Below are 13,509 nucleotides of genomic sequence, written 5' to 3'. Positions count from 1 at the left end.
TGGGTTCAAATATAATTAGTTGTCTTTCAGTTACTTAAACTGAGCTTGATTGAGCCCGCCTGGCACAATGGAACCACTAGAGTAGTCCCAATTGTGGAAACACAGGCAGGCTCAATCAAACGCTCAAAGCAACATAGGCTTGGCGTCTCTAGCTGCTGCACTTTTCACTGCTGAACATGGTTGGTGGTACTTGGTAGTTCAACTATGTAGTCTGGTAATTTATCTGTAGTGTGTCATGTAGAAGGCAGTCTGACTCACATACAGTGTGGATGTCTTTTCCTGATTTCAGCAGCACCCTCAGTCTTCCAACATGTGGTAAGGGCAAACCGGCCCTGGTCCGAAGAAACACTGTGGATGATAAGAACGAGCTCATTGCCTCTATAGAAACCGGGAACTTTGCCAGAGCTGCTAGGATTGCTGCCGGTAAGTTGTCTGTCTTGATGTTAATCATACAGGAAAGTGGAGATTGCGGAGGGAAATGTGTTTGTATGTATTGTATCAGATGAGGTCGGCTGAGAGTCAGAGGAGTAGATGTATTGCTATAGGGCCAGGAGTTTTGGGGCAGCTTTTGAGGCACTGTTCCTTTACCGGTATTTCCAGCATGATCCACTAGGTTTGCTGCAGGTAGAAAATCCTAGGAAATGTTATTTAATTGACACAAACTGTCTCCAATCAATCAATGTCTTGTTGTGCGTGTGTGTTTGGTGGGGGATCACCAAAGCCACGGGAAGCCATTGACAGTCGCTGGATCCAGGTTTGAGTCCCGGACGGGGCTACCCCCCGAATTTTCTACAATATACTTGGTTGGTTTCAATGACTCTCCCCTTTTACTGCCCCTAATTGACACATTTTTTGCTACAACTTCCAAGTCTGTTGGAGAGGATCAGCTTGAGCAAAGTGAGGTGTAAAATCACTGATCTACAAATAGTATTCACTGCAAATAATAATAGGTTTTGTGCGATTTTAAGTTTCGCAGAGCTATTCCTCCCCTGGCTTAGGCAATCCCCCCTGCCAAACACACGCACAACCAGACATTGATTGATTGGAGACAGCTTGTGTCAATTACAGAACATTTCCTAGGATTTCCTACCTGCAGCAACACTAGTGGACAATGCTGGAAGTACCGGGAAAAAGCACAGTACCTCAAAATGTGCCCCAAAACTCCTGGCCCTAGCTTTAGGATTTAACCAGAGCCCAGAGTTTTCCTGAGTAGTATACTACGATGCACGCTAGATAAACATCAATTAAAGCAATTATATTCATTTACAGTCCAAATTGTATTATTTTTATAATATCACGTTTTTAGGTGAGTTGTGATGTATAAAACCTGTGTGTGTTGATGCTGTCACTATTAGCATGGCTCTGGAAGTGTTTTGCTCTATTTACAGTGAACCCCTCCTAACTTGATTGTTGTTATTCCTGCTTCCATAGAAGTTGGCAACAGCAATATTTGGATGCCTGCTAGTGCTGCAACAGTTGTTCTGGAACCTCTAAAGCTAGTTTGGGCAAAATGTAGCGGATACCCTTCCTATCCTGCCTTGGTGAGTGACAGTGAGCGTATATGTATGACACCTGACTATCTCATTGTCACTTCTCAGTGCTTGCTACCAGGGCCTACAACTAACTTTTTTGTCTACCAGTCACTGTGGCAGGTAGATAAAAACGATCTACCAGCCACTCAGATTGTTTAGCCACCATTATTTTGTTGTTGCATTAATTACACCAAAAAACACAAATCAAAATGGATGAGCATGCGTAGCAATGTTTCAAAATCAAGGAATGTATTAGTAATAAGAAGTAATGTGATATATTGCTCAATTTAATATTTTGTGACCTGAGTCTTTTAACCAAAATATCACAGATGAGATAATTGTTCAGCTGCCCCTTTTTAAGCTTACCGTGGTAACGGGGCCACTCAAGTCGTCACGTGTGCACTAAGGCATCAGCATGCTCGGCTAGGCGAACCGAACGAGTGTGCTCGCATACTCCCTTAAAAGACCTTCACTTGAAAAACTAGAAAAAAGCAGCAATAGTACTGTTTGTCCATTTTGAGACGCCGTAGCCAGTATACGCTTCCTCAAAATAGTCAGAATTAATCTAAGATTAGTCAATAAATCTGTCATTAATTTTGAAGTTTGGCAGAGATCTTAGTCGTGCAATTTTGCATCTGACTAGGATGTTTGGTGCAGTATTTTTCAAGTGAAAAAATGTGCATGAGGACAAGTCGTCTCTTGTTGAATGACAACAGGCACTTTATTGAAGAATCCCTACTGTTGACCAATCACAGACGAGGGGGCGTAGACTTCGGCTACTGACTTCGGCTTGCCTTGTGAAAATGTTTTGTGTGCTCGAACAGCCGAAAAAACCCTTGCCGAAGTCCAAAATGAACAAAAGTAACAAAATGTCGTCATAATATATGCACAAGCTATTTCGGCTGGGAAGCATGCGGATGCCTTTAGTGGTACACGACTCCAGGATTTTAGGAGTCGACTCTGACCTCTGTGGTTGGAGTTGAAGGAGTCGACTCTTGCTGGACTCCCAAACAGATGCACACACACGTACACACCACCTCATTATTGCAGCGTCCTACTAGGAAGACTACATTTGCGTTCTAGAGGACTGACATGAACATGATGCTGCCCATTTGTTCGTTAACTTAGCCTATAAAAGTGCTATTTTGTTTGAATATAGAAGGTGATGTGTAGGAACTAGAATATTTCAGTGATATTTCTGCTGTGCGCAGCCTTGACGGATCCCATGTGATGATGCTGCGCATCCTACGCTGATAAGCCCATTCTTTGCCATGTTATAGCCCTATTCAGATGGGTATTACTAGAGACCTTGGTTATGTAATTATTATCCAAGCATGTGCGTTATTACAGAGGACGATTCACACAGGATTACGTTTCCCAGCTGCCCCCTGTAATTCTTAATTTTTTTCAAATGTAATTGACTCATGACGGAGGCCTGGAGGTTTTTATTCTAGGTGAGAAGATATTTCAACTAGGGCTGTCAAAAATAGCGCGTTAACGACGTTAATTAGTTGTTTGCTGTTAATTACGTCAATTTTTTTAACGCATTTCACGCATGCGCAGTGTGACAAATTATTCAGGTCAGGAAAGTGGTTGGGAGCTAGAGGCGAGATGGAGCAAGGTGAGCAAAGTGGGCCTATTGACGGATTCAAATATAAAAAGAATGATGATGGTACAGTTAACAAGTACAAGGTTATTTGCAAGATTTGTAAGAAGGAGTTTCAATTTCACCGGAGCTGTTCAAGCTTGAAGTACCATGTCAACGCCAAACATGCGTTTGCTGGGCCGTCAGATTCAGCAAGTGGTTTGCGCCAGACCACGCTGAATGTTTGCAGGCAATTAACAAAATCAACCTCAGATAATTTGACCAACACAATAGCAAAATGGATTGCAAAGGATTGTAGACCCATTAGCATTGTAGAAGACTCAGGTTTCCTTGATGTTTTGCAAGTGGCGTCTCAAGACTCATTCTATAAGCCACCGTCAAGAGCCACAGTTATGAAGAAAATCCACGAGCTCTATGAAAACGAAAAAGAAAAAAGGAAAGAGGTCTTGGCTCAAGTAAATCATATCGCCCTGACAGGAGACCATTGGACATCAGTGAGTAACAACAATTACCTCGGAGTAACTGCACATTTAATCAGTGACACGTGGGAACTGAAGTCTTTTGCGCTGACTATATTAAAAACTGAGGAGCGTCATTTTGCGGAGGCTTGTAAAGAACAGTTCCTGTCTGTTGCACGTGAGCGGGACATCGTATGCATTTCAGAAAAAAAATGGTTAGGATTCAGGTGTAATTGCAAATAGTGATTAATCATGATTAATCCACTGAAAATTCTGATTAATTTGATTAAAATTTTTAATCATTTGACAGCCCTAATTTCAACGTCATGTCTAGACTATAATAGGCTACACTGATAACTCATGATTGGCTGCCAAATGTATACAGTGACTTCAGAAAATATTCACACCCCTTGACTTTTTCCACATTTTGTTGTTACAGCCTGAATTTAAAATTAGTGTAAAGAAGTATTATTTTTTTTTTGAGATGGTGCCGGAGGGGATGGCTGCCGTTTTTATGGGCCCTTAACCAACCGTGCTATATATATTTTTTTTCGCATTGTTTGTAACTTATTTTGTACATAATGTTGCTGAAAAGAGCTTCTGGACATCAGAAAAGCGATTTCTCACCTTGAACTGGACGAATAATCTTTCTTTAATGAGTCGGACGAGAGGGATTTGCTCCAGACGAGAGGGATTTGCTCCCGTCATTCGCAGTAGAAAGAGACAGAGATATATTGCGGAAGGAGATCGGGGTGCCTGGTAAGGAGCCGGCGACGAGTGGCTCATCTGCCTTTGCCATCGGTACTATTGGCCAAAGTACAATGACTTGATAATAAAGTGGACGAACTACAAGCACATATATCCTACCAACGGGACATTAAAAACTGTAATATCTTATGTTTCACCGAGTCGTGGTTGAACGACGACATGAATAACAAACAGCTGGCGGGTTATACACTATCGGCAGGATAGAACAGCAGCCTCTGGTAAGACAAGGGGTGGCGGTCTATGTATATTTGTAAAAAACAGTTGGTGCAAGATATCTAAGGAAGTCTTGAGGTTTTGCTCACCTGAGGTAGAGTATCTCATGATGAGCTGTAGACCACACTATCTACCAAGAGAGTTTTCATCTATATTCTTCGTAGCTATTTACCACCACAAACCGATGCTGGCACTAAGACCGCACTCAATGAGCTGTATACAGCCATAAGCAAACAAGAAAATGCTCATCCAGAAGCGGCGCTCCTAGTGGCCGGGGACTTTAATGCAGGGAAACTTAAATCCATTTTACCTCATTTCTACCAGCATGTTACATGTGCAACCAGAGTGAAAAAACACTCTAGACCACCTTTACTCTACACACAGAGACACATACAAAGCTCTCCCTCGCCCTCCATTTGGCAAATCTGACCATAATTATATCCTCCTGATTCCTGCTTACAAACAAAAACTAAAGCAGGAAGCACCAGTGACTCACTCAATACAAAAGTGGTCAGATGAAGCAGATGCTAAACTACAGGACTGTTTTGCTAGCACAGACTGGAATATGTTCCGGGATTCTTCCGATGGCATTGGAGTACACCACATCAGTCACTGGCTTCATCAATAAGTGCATTGATGACGTCATCCCCAAAGTGACCGTACGGTCATGGTCAAAAGTTTTGAGAATGACACAAGTATTGTTTTTTTCACAAGTTTGCTGTTTCAGTGTTTTTAGATATTTTTGTCAGATGTTACTATGGTATACTGAAGTATAATTACAAGCATTCCATAAGTGTCAAAGGCTTTTATTGACAATTACATTAAGTTTATGCAAAGAGTCAATATTTGCAGTGTTGACCCTTCTTTTTCAAGACCTCTGCAATCCGCCCTGGCATGCTGTCAATTAACTTCTGGGCCACATCCTGACTGATGGTAGCCCATTCTTGCATAATCAATGCTTGGAGTTTATCAGAATTTGTGGGTTTTTGTTTGTCCACCAGCCTCTTGAGGATTGACCACAAGTTCACAATGGGATTAAGGTCTGGGGAGTTTACTGGCCATGGACCCAAAATGTAGATGTTTTGTTCCCCGAGCCACTTAGTTATCACTTTTGCCTTCTGTCAAGGTGCTCCATCATGCTGGAAAAGGCATTGTTTGTCACCAAACTGTTCTTGGATAGTTGGGAGAAGTTGCTCTTGGAGGAAGTATTGGTACCATTCTTTATTCTTGGCTGTGTTCTTAGGCAAAATTGTGAGTGAGCCCACTCCCTTGGCTGAGAAGCAACCCCACACATGAATGGACTCAGGATGCTTTACTGTTGGCATGACACATGACTGATGGTAGCGCTCACCTTGTCTTCTCCGGACAAGCTTTTTTCCGGATGCCCCAAACAATCGGAAAGGGGATTCATCAGAGAAAATGACTTTACCCCAGTCCTCAGCAGTCCAATCCCTTTACCTTTTACAGAATATCAGTCTGTCCCTGATGTTTTTCCTGGAGAGAAGTGGCTTCCTTGCTGCCCTTCTTGACACCAGGCCATCCTCCAAAAGTCTTTGCCTCACTGTGCGTGCAGATGCACTCACACCTGCCTGCTGCCATTCCTGAGCAAGTTCTGCACTGGTGGTGCCCCGATCCCGCAGCTGAAGCAACTTTAGGAGACGGTTCTGGCGCTTGCTGGACTTTCTTGGGCGCCCTGAAGCCTTCTTTACAACAATTTAACCTCTCTCCTTGATGATCTTGATGATCTGATAAATGGTTGATTTAGGTGCAATCTTACTAGCAGCAATATCCTTGCCTGTGAAGCCCTTTTTGTGCAAAGCAATGATGACGGCACGTGTTTACTTGCAGGTAACCATGGTTAACAGAGGAAGAACAATGATTTCAAGCACCACCCTCCTTTTAAAGCTTCCAGTCTGTTATTCTAACTCAATCAGCATGACAGAGTGATCTCCAGCCTTGTCCTCGTCAACACTCTCACCCGTGTTAACGAGAGAATCACTGACATGATGTCAGCTGGTCCTTTTGTGGCAGGGCTGAAATGCAGTGGAAATGTTTTTTGGGGGGATTAAGTTCATTTTCATGGCAAAGAGGGACTTTGCAATTAATCTGATCACTCTTCATAACATTCTGGAGTATATGCTAATTGCTATCATAAAAAGTGAGGCAGCAGACTTTGTGAAAATTAATATTTGTGTCATTCTCAACTTTTGACCACGACTGTACGTACATACCCCAACCAGAAGCCATGGATTACAGGCAACATCTGCACTGAGCTAAAGGGTAGAGCTGCTGCTTTCAAGGAGCGGGACTCTAACCTGGAAGCTTATAAGAAATCCTGCTATGCCTCCAACGATCCATTAAACAGGCAAAGCGTTATTACTAAGATCGAATCATACTACACCGGCTCCGACGCTCGCTTGCAAACTATTACAGACTACAAAGGGAAGCACAGCTGCGAGCCTACCAGACAACCTAAATTACTTCTATGCTCGCTTCGAGGCAAGTAAGTAAGCATTTCAGTGTAAAGTCTTCACCTGTTGTATTCGGCACATGTGACAAATAAAATTTGATGTAGAGATTTTTTTGTCACTGGCCTACACACAATACCGCATAATGTCAAAGTGGAATTATGTTTTTCAAAATGTTTACTAATTAATAAAAATGAAAAGCTCTAAGTATTCAACCCTTTTGTTATGGCAAGCCTAAATAAGATCAGTAGTAAACATTTGCTGAACAACTCACATAATAAGTTGCATGGACTCTTGTGTGCAATAAGAGTGTTTAACATGATTTTTTAATGACTACCTCATCTCTGTACCCCACACATACAATTATCTGTAAGGGCCCGCAGTCGTGCAGTGAATTGTAAACACAGATTCAACCACAAAGACCAGGGAGGTGTTCCAATGCCTCGCAAAAAAGGGCACTTATTGGTAGATGGGTACAAATAAAAAAGCAGACATTGAATATCCCTTTGAGCATGGTGAAATTATTCATTACACTTTGGATGGTGTATCAATACACCCAGTCACTACAAAGATACAAGCGTCCTTCCTAACTCATTTGCCGAAGAGGAAGGAAACCGCTCAGGGATTTCAACATTACATTTACATTTTAGTAATTTAGCAGACGCTCTTATCCAGAGCGACTTACAGTTAGTGAGTGCATACATTTTTTCATACTGGCCCCCCATGGGAAACGAACCCACAACCCTGGCGTTGCACGCGCCATGCTTTACCAACTGAGCTACATGAGGCCAATGGTGACTTTAAAACAGTTGAAGTATGAAAAATGTATGCACTCACTAACTGTAAGTCGCTCTGGATAAGAGCGTCTGCTAAATGACTAAAATGTAAATGTTGAAGAGTTTAATGGCTGTGATAGGAGAAAACGGAGGATGGATTAACATTGTAGTTACTCCACAATATTGACTTAATGACAGAGTGATGGGAGGAAGCCTGTACAGAATAAAACTATTCTAAAACATTCTGTTGGCAACAAGGCACTAAAGTAATACTGCAAAGAATGTGGCAAAGAAATTTACTTTTTGTCCTGAATACAAAGTGTTATGTTTGGGCCAAAATCTAATAGAACACATTACTGAGTACCACTCTCCATATTTTCAAGCATAGTGGTGGCTGCATCATGTTATGAGTATGCTTGTAATCGTTAAGGACTGGGGAGTCTTTCAGTATAAAAAATTAATGGAATGGAGCTAAGCACAGGTAAAATCCTAGAGGAAAACCTGGTTCAGTCTGCTTTCCACCAGACACTGGGAGATGAATTCACCTTTCAGCTGGACAATAGCCTAAAACACAAGGCCAAATCTACACAGGAGCTTCTTACCAAGAAGACCGTGAATGTTCCAGAGTGGCCGAGTTACAGTTTTGACTTAAATCTACTTGAAAATCTATGGAAAGACCTGAAAATGGTTGTCTAGCAATGATCAGCAACCAATTTGACAGAGCTTGAAGAATGTTTTTAAAATAATGGGCAAATGTTGTACAATCCAGGTGTGGAAAGCTCTTCGAGACTTACCCAGAAAGACTCAGCTGTAATCGCTGCCAAAGGTGCTTCTACGAAGTATTGACTAAATGAGATTAATGTATTTCATTTTCAATACATTTGCAAACATTTCTAAAAACATTTTCACTTTGTCAGAATGTTTTTTAAATCCATTTTGAATTCAGGCTGTAACACAACAATGTGGAATAAGTCAAGGGGTATGAATACTTTCTGAAGGCACTGTAGGTGTCCTCATGATATTTAAATTGATTTAAGTGTGATCATAATCATTATTTTAGTGATCCTTTGTACGCGGCCTTCCTAATAACAATGCCCCCATCATGTTGATTTGAGCTGCTGAATCGTATTTGCACTTGAGATGCATTTATGGATGAGAAAGTGAATTTGCCTTTTCCAGGTTTAGTGGGGATGCCTTGCTTTGCGATCTATTGCCTAGGACAGGGCTCTCCAACCCTGTTCCTGGAGAGGTACTGTCCTGTAGGTGTTCACTCCAACCCTAATCTATCGCATCTGATTCGATAATTAGCTGGTTGATAAACTGAATCAGGTTAGTTACAACTGGGGTTGGAGCGAAAACCTACAGGAAGTTAGCTCTCAAGGAACAGCCAGCCACGGTTTCATTAAATAAGCTATAGGAACAATACTTTTTATTGCACATTTAGGCTTAATTAAATTGATGCATTTGGTAATGTTCAACTTCAATTCACAGGCACTATGAAGAATAGCTTAGTCATAGTCAATGATAGCCTAATTATATACTTTAATGTACTTTTTGGTGAATTTACAAGGCATTGCAAGACAAGACATTGCGATATACAGATTACCAAGATATAGCATATGCGCATGGTTCCGACTGTCTGCCTACACCGGCCACTCTCTCCCTCGCTAGCTCGCCTGCTCTTTCTCTTCACTATGAAAAACGTTAGCGTGTGTTTGATCTTCAGTCTGTTTCGTGTAGAATAACTCCGTCTTGCAAGCCAAGAAATTGTAAGACACAGCATTGCGATAGCCTATACATCTTTTGATTACCGATGCACGGTTCTGCCTGCTGGCCGACATGCCTGGCTGTGCCCCTCCCCTCTCTCTCTCCCTCCTTCGTTAGCTCGCTCTTTCTTTGCTGTGATAGATGCGAGAGTTTGTTCTCGGAAGTACACTACTGCAAAATACTGAATCTTAGGAGTCGATTCCGTCGAGGAATCTATTCTAGTGTGCCTGTGAGAATCTGACTAGTAGAGGCTGACTACGTCCCTTTTGTTAGCAGTGGAAGCAAACTCACACATTGAAAAACAGCCTAATTTGTGAACAAAACAATGTAAATGTCATTTTTCAGCTCTTCACTCGCAGTGCACACAGTTCTTCAGCCAGGCAGTGTTGCTTCGCGAGGTGAGATAGCTAAAACGTTAGGATTCCTATTTCTTTGTGCATTACCAGATATGATACAAAACGGCAGAAATACTTTGAAAACAGCTACTGCAGCATTTATTTTGCTATAAATCACTACTCGCACATGTGCCCATATTTGACTTTTGACCAATGTGGTTGGTGAATTAGAAATTCTTACACGCCAATGCCAAAATCTACCCGAATTTGGTGGGTGTTAATTTTAGGCCCTGCTTGCTATCCCTTTCATCGTATATTGATTGAGTGACGTTCACACACACACACTAGCTGTTTGAGCGGTAACACACCCACAAACCCTACAATGTTGTTTTGTCTTTGCTTTTCATTTAAAACCTAGGTCCATATCTTCCAAGTCCTCTAGATGGCACCATTGTCAAATACAGGTCTGGTTTGATCTTTAGTTTGAGAGGACTAAGTGGATGCACCTCTTTTCATCACAAGCACCAGCTGTGTGTGTTTGCGCATGTGTGTGCAGTGCACGTCTGTGTGTATGCAAGTATACTGTGTCATAACACCACAGACACCACCCCCTAGTAACCCTGGTACACCTCTCCCACCACGTTAGATCGTCGACCCCCACATGCCCCGGGTGGGGTGCCAGCACAATGGGGTGTCTATCCCCATGCCCCCCCTCGACGTCCTCCGGGTCGGAGAACGGATGCAGTACAAGAACGAAGAAAAACTCTTCCTCGTCCTATTCTTCGACAACAAACGCAGCTGGTGAGACATATCTTCTCTGTTCTTCTCCATTACTAAATGCTATGAAAGGGACTTTTTGATGTTCTTGCTAGCAACATACATGGATACACCATTTTACTATCCACATTTGCAATATTAAAAGTGTTATTTCAATACATGCTGTGAATTTTCATAGACAACCAACAGACAACACAGAGAACTCAAATTTGTATTAGAAGTTTTAAATGTTTGCAGATTTGTATCAGAAGAAATGTAACTGAATTTGATTTAATTCTTCTCTCTTCTCAGGCAATGGCTTCCTAAGTCTAAGATGGTCCCTCTGGGGATAGAGAAGACCATCGACAAGATCAAGATGATGGAGGGCAGAACGTCCAGCATCCGTAAGGCTGTTCAGACGGCCTTCAAACGTGCCATGAACCACCTTAGCATCGTCCAGGACGAACCTGTCAGTGACATGAGCGATGTGGACTAACACACACACACACACACACACGCACTTACTCTCCATTACTTACACACACACATACACACACACACACACAACCCTGAATTACTGCTAATGGCCTTGTCCCGGACCTGAGCCTGGCCTACGCTCCTTCCTTCTCCTCTTCGTCAGTCTTTCCAGAGGTCTATGCTGGCTGTGTTTACCAGGTGCCTGGCTACCCCCCTGGCTTGGTATGGTACCCCCTTCCTCGTCAGCCCCCGCCCGCTGGTCTGACGGCTGCTGCTTTAATGAATGTGCCCGAGTTAACCTCCTATCTACCTTTCTCCATGGTCGTGTTCATGAGTCACCAAATGGAAGAACACGAATTGAAACCGGGAGGGTTACATGGACTTGCCCAATAAGAAACGCTCATTTCCGTTTTCTGTTCCAAAACATTTAGATATGTTTCCTGTTGTGTTCCATAATGAACATGAACCCATGCCTGTGCTGCAATACTGCTGCCATGATCCTCCTTCCCTATGCCCTATGACCATGCCACTGCCAAGATGGCTGCTTCTTTCTCACCTCACTCATCTCACCATACGCCATTTATTTCCACCTAAAACTACCTACTATGTATTTAAAATTAACTCTGTAAATAACGGCAATATTTGTCTGACACACTAAGTTATTTTGTAGATTGAAAGAAATTGGTACTGTACCATGGATTTTCTTATTGGTATTTATAATATTTGGTGAATTATGTAAGCACTACGGTGTGGTATTTCCAAGTGCTGTGAAAATAAGACCAGTGTAAAAAGCCTTAGCAGTGTAAAATAATGGGGCTAAAACAAACTTTTTTTTCCGAAAGTATTTCCTTTAAAAAATATTTAATTTTTTAAGTTATTGGAGTTTATAAAATATAAGCTTCTCTTTGGCATTAGTCTTTTTGTAATCGCATTTTTTTAAACGATAGTTTTACTATATTTTTGTTCGTACATATTTATATGATTGAATATATATATATATCTCTATACTTCAGATGCTCACATGTTGGGAAGTATTTTGTTGTTATGGAAACCGAAAGTGCGGCGTTCTCAAGAAACCAAAAAACTTGCTGCCCAGATTATTTTATACTTTGATTTGTTACAAATGTATTTTTTACATCATGGATTTGACTGTTACTTACGTCTAGGACCTTTATTGTAGACATAGGAAGATGTGCCTGTTGTTATTTATTGTAAAATATGTGCATTACTTTATATTTGGAGAATCGTGTAAGAGTATATAGTGGTTATTGGCTCATTTTGTGGTGAATCCTTGGGTTGCGTTTTTTCTTAGTTACTTCTGGGTAATTTTGACGGTTTAGACTTCACAACATTCTTTTTTATGTTATTTTTCTGGGTAGCATTTGGTCGTTTTGGATACTTCCTTTTATACTTAGTAGATTTCTTTTTTTTATCAGGTCTATTGCTGGGACTGTTTCCTTCCTTTTTATCAAGACACAGATAATAAAAAGACAATGATATAAAATCAATATGAGCAATGTCATAATTTATTATGATACAATCTATCTTTCAACAGTACTGTACACGTTACTGATGACATGCCTCTTTCATTTTACAGTGGGGAAAAAAAGTATTTAGTCAGCCACCAATTGTGCAAGTTGTCCCACTTAAAAAGATGAGAGAGGACTGTAATTTTCATCATAGGTACACGTCAACTATGACAGACAAAATGAGGAAAAAAAATCCAGAAAATCACATTGTAGGATTTTTAATGAATTTATTTGCAAATTATGGTGGAAAATAAGTATTTGGTCAATAACAAAAGTTTCTCAATACTTTGTTATATACCCTTTGTTGGCAATGACACAGGTCAAACGTTTTCTGTAAGTCTTCACAAGGTTTTCACACACTGTTGCTGGTATTTTGGCCCATTCCTCCATGCAGATCTCCTCTAGAGCAGTGATGTTTTGGGGCTGTCGCTGGGCAACACGGACTTTCAAATCCCTCCAAAGATTTTCTATGGGGTTGAGATCTGTAGACTGGCTAGGCCACTCCAGGACCTTGAAATGCTTCTTACGAAGCCACTCCTTCGTTGCCCGGGCGGTGTGTTTGGGATCATTGTCATGCTGAAAGACCCAGCCACGTTTCATCTTCAATGCCCTTGCTGATGGAAGGAGGTTTTCACTCAAAATCTCACGATACATGGCCCCATTCATTCTTTCCTTTACACGGATCAGTCGTCCTGGTCCCTTTGCAGAAAAACAGCCCCAAAGCATGATGTTTCCACCCCCATGCTTCACAGTAGGTATGGTGTTCTATGGATGCAACTCAGCATTCTTTGTCCTCCAAATACGACGAGTTGAGTTTTTACCAA

General features: G+C 41.5%; 1 protein-coding gene across 4 annotated transcripts in view; it reads left to right on the top strand.

Moving 5' to 3' along the window:
* Positions 1-11,246, top strand: part of LOC121554839 (bromodomain-containing protein 1) — a 38,817-nt gene extending 27,571 nt beyond the window's left edge. Inside the window, exons 11-14 of one of the 4 annotated variants that reach the window (XM_041868524.2) lie at positions 293-423; positions 1,432-1,541; positions 10,570-10,724; positions 10,992-11,246. In XM_041868524.2, coding sequence (XP_041724458.2) covers positions 293-423; positions 1,432-1,541; positions 10,570-10,724; positions 10,992-11,175 — 580 coding nt within the window. In that variant the 3' untranslated portion in view covers positions 11,176-11,246. Of the gene's footprint in view, positions 1-264; positions 424-1,431; positions 1,542-10,569; positions 10,725-10,991 lie in introns of those variants that run through there. The other 3 variants (XM_041868523.2, XM_041868525.2, XM_041868526.2) reach the window with 3 other exon arrangements.
* Positions 11,247-13,509: the final 2,263 nt, after the last annotated feature.

The sequence above is a fragment of the Coregonus clupeaformis genome, chromosome 40 (assembly GCF_020615455.1).
Source record: "Coregonus clupeaformis isolate EN_2021a chromosome 40, ASM2061545v1, whole genome shotgun sequence".
Lineage (NCBI taxonomy): Eukaryota > Metazoa > Chordata > Actinopteri > Salmoniformes > Salmonidae > Coregonus > Coregonus clupeaformis.
The sequence above is the reverse complement of the archived record's forward strand: the minus strand, read 5'-3'. Positions and strand labels throughout refer to the sequence as shown.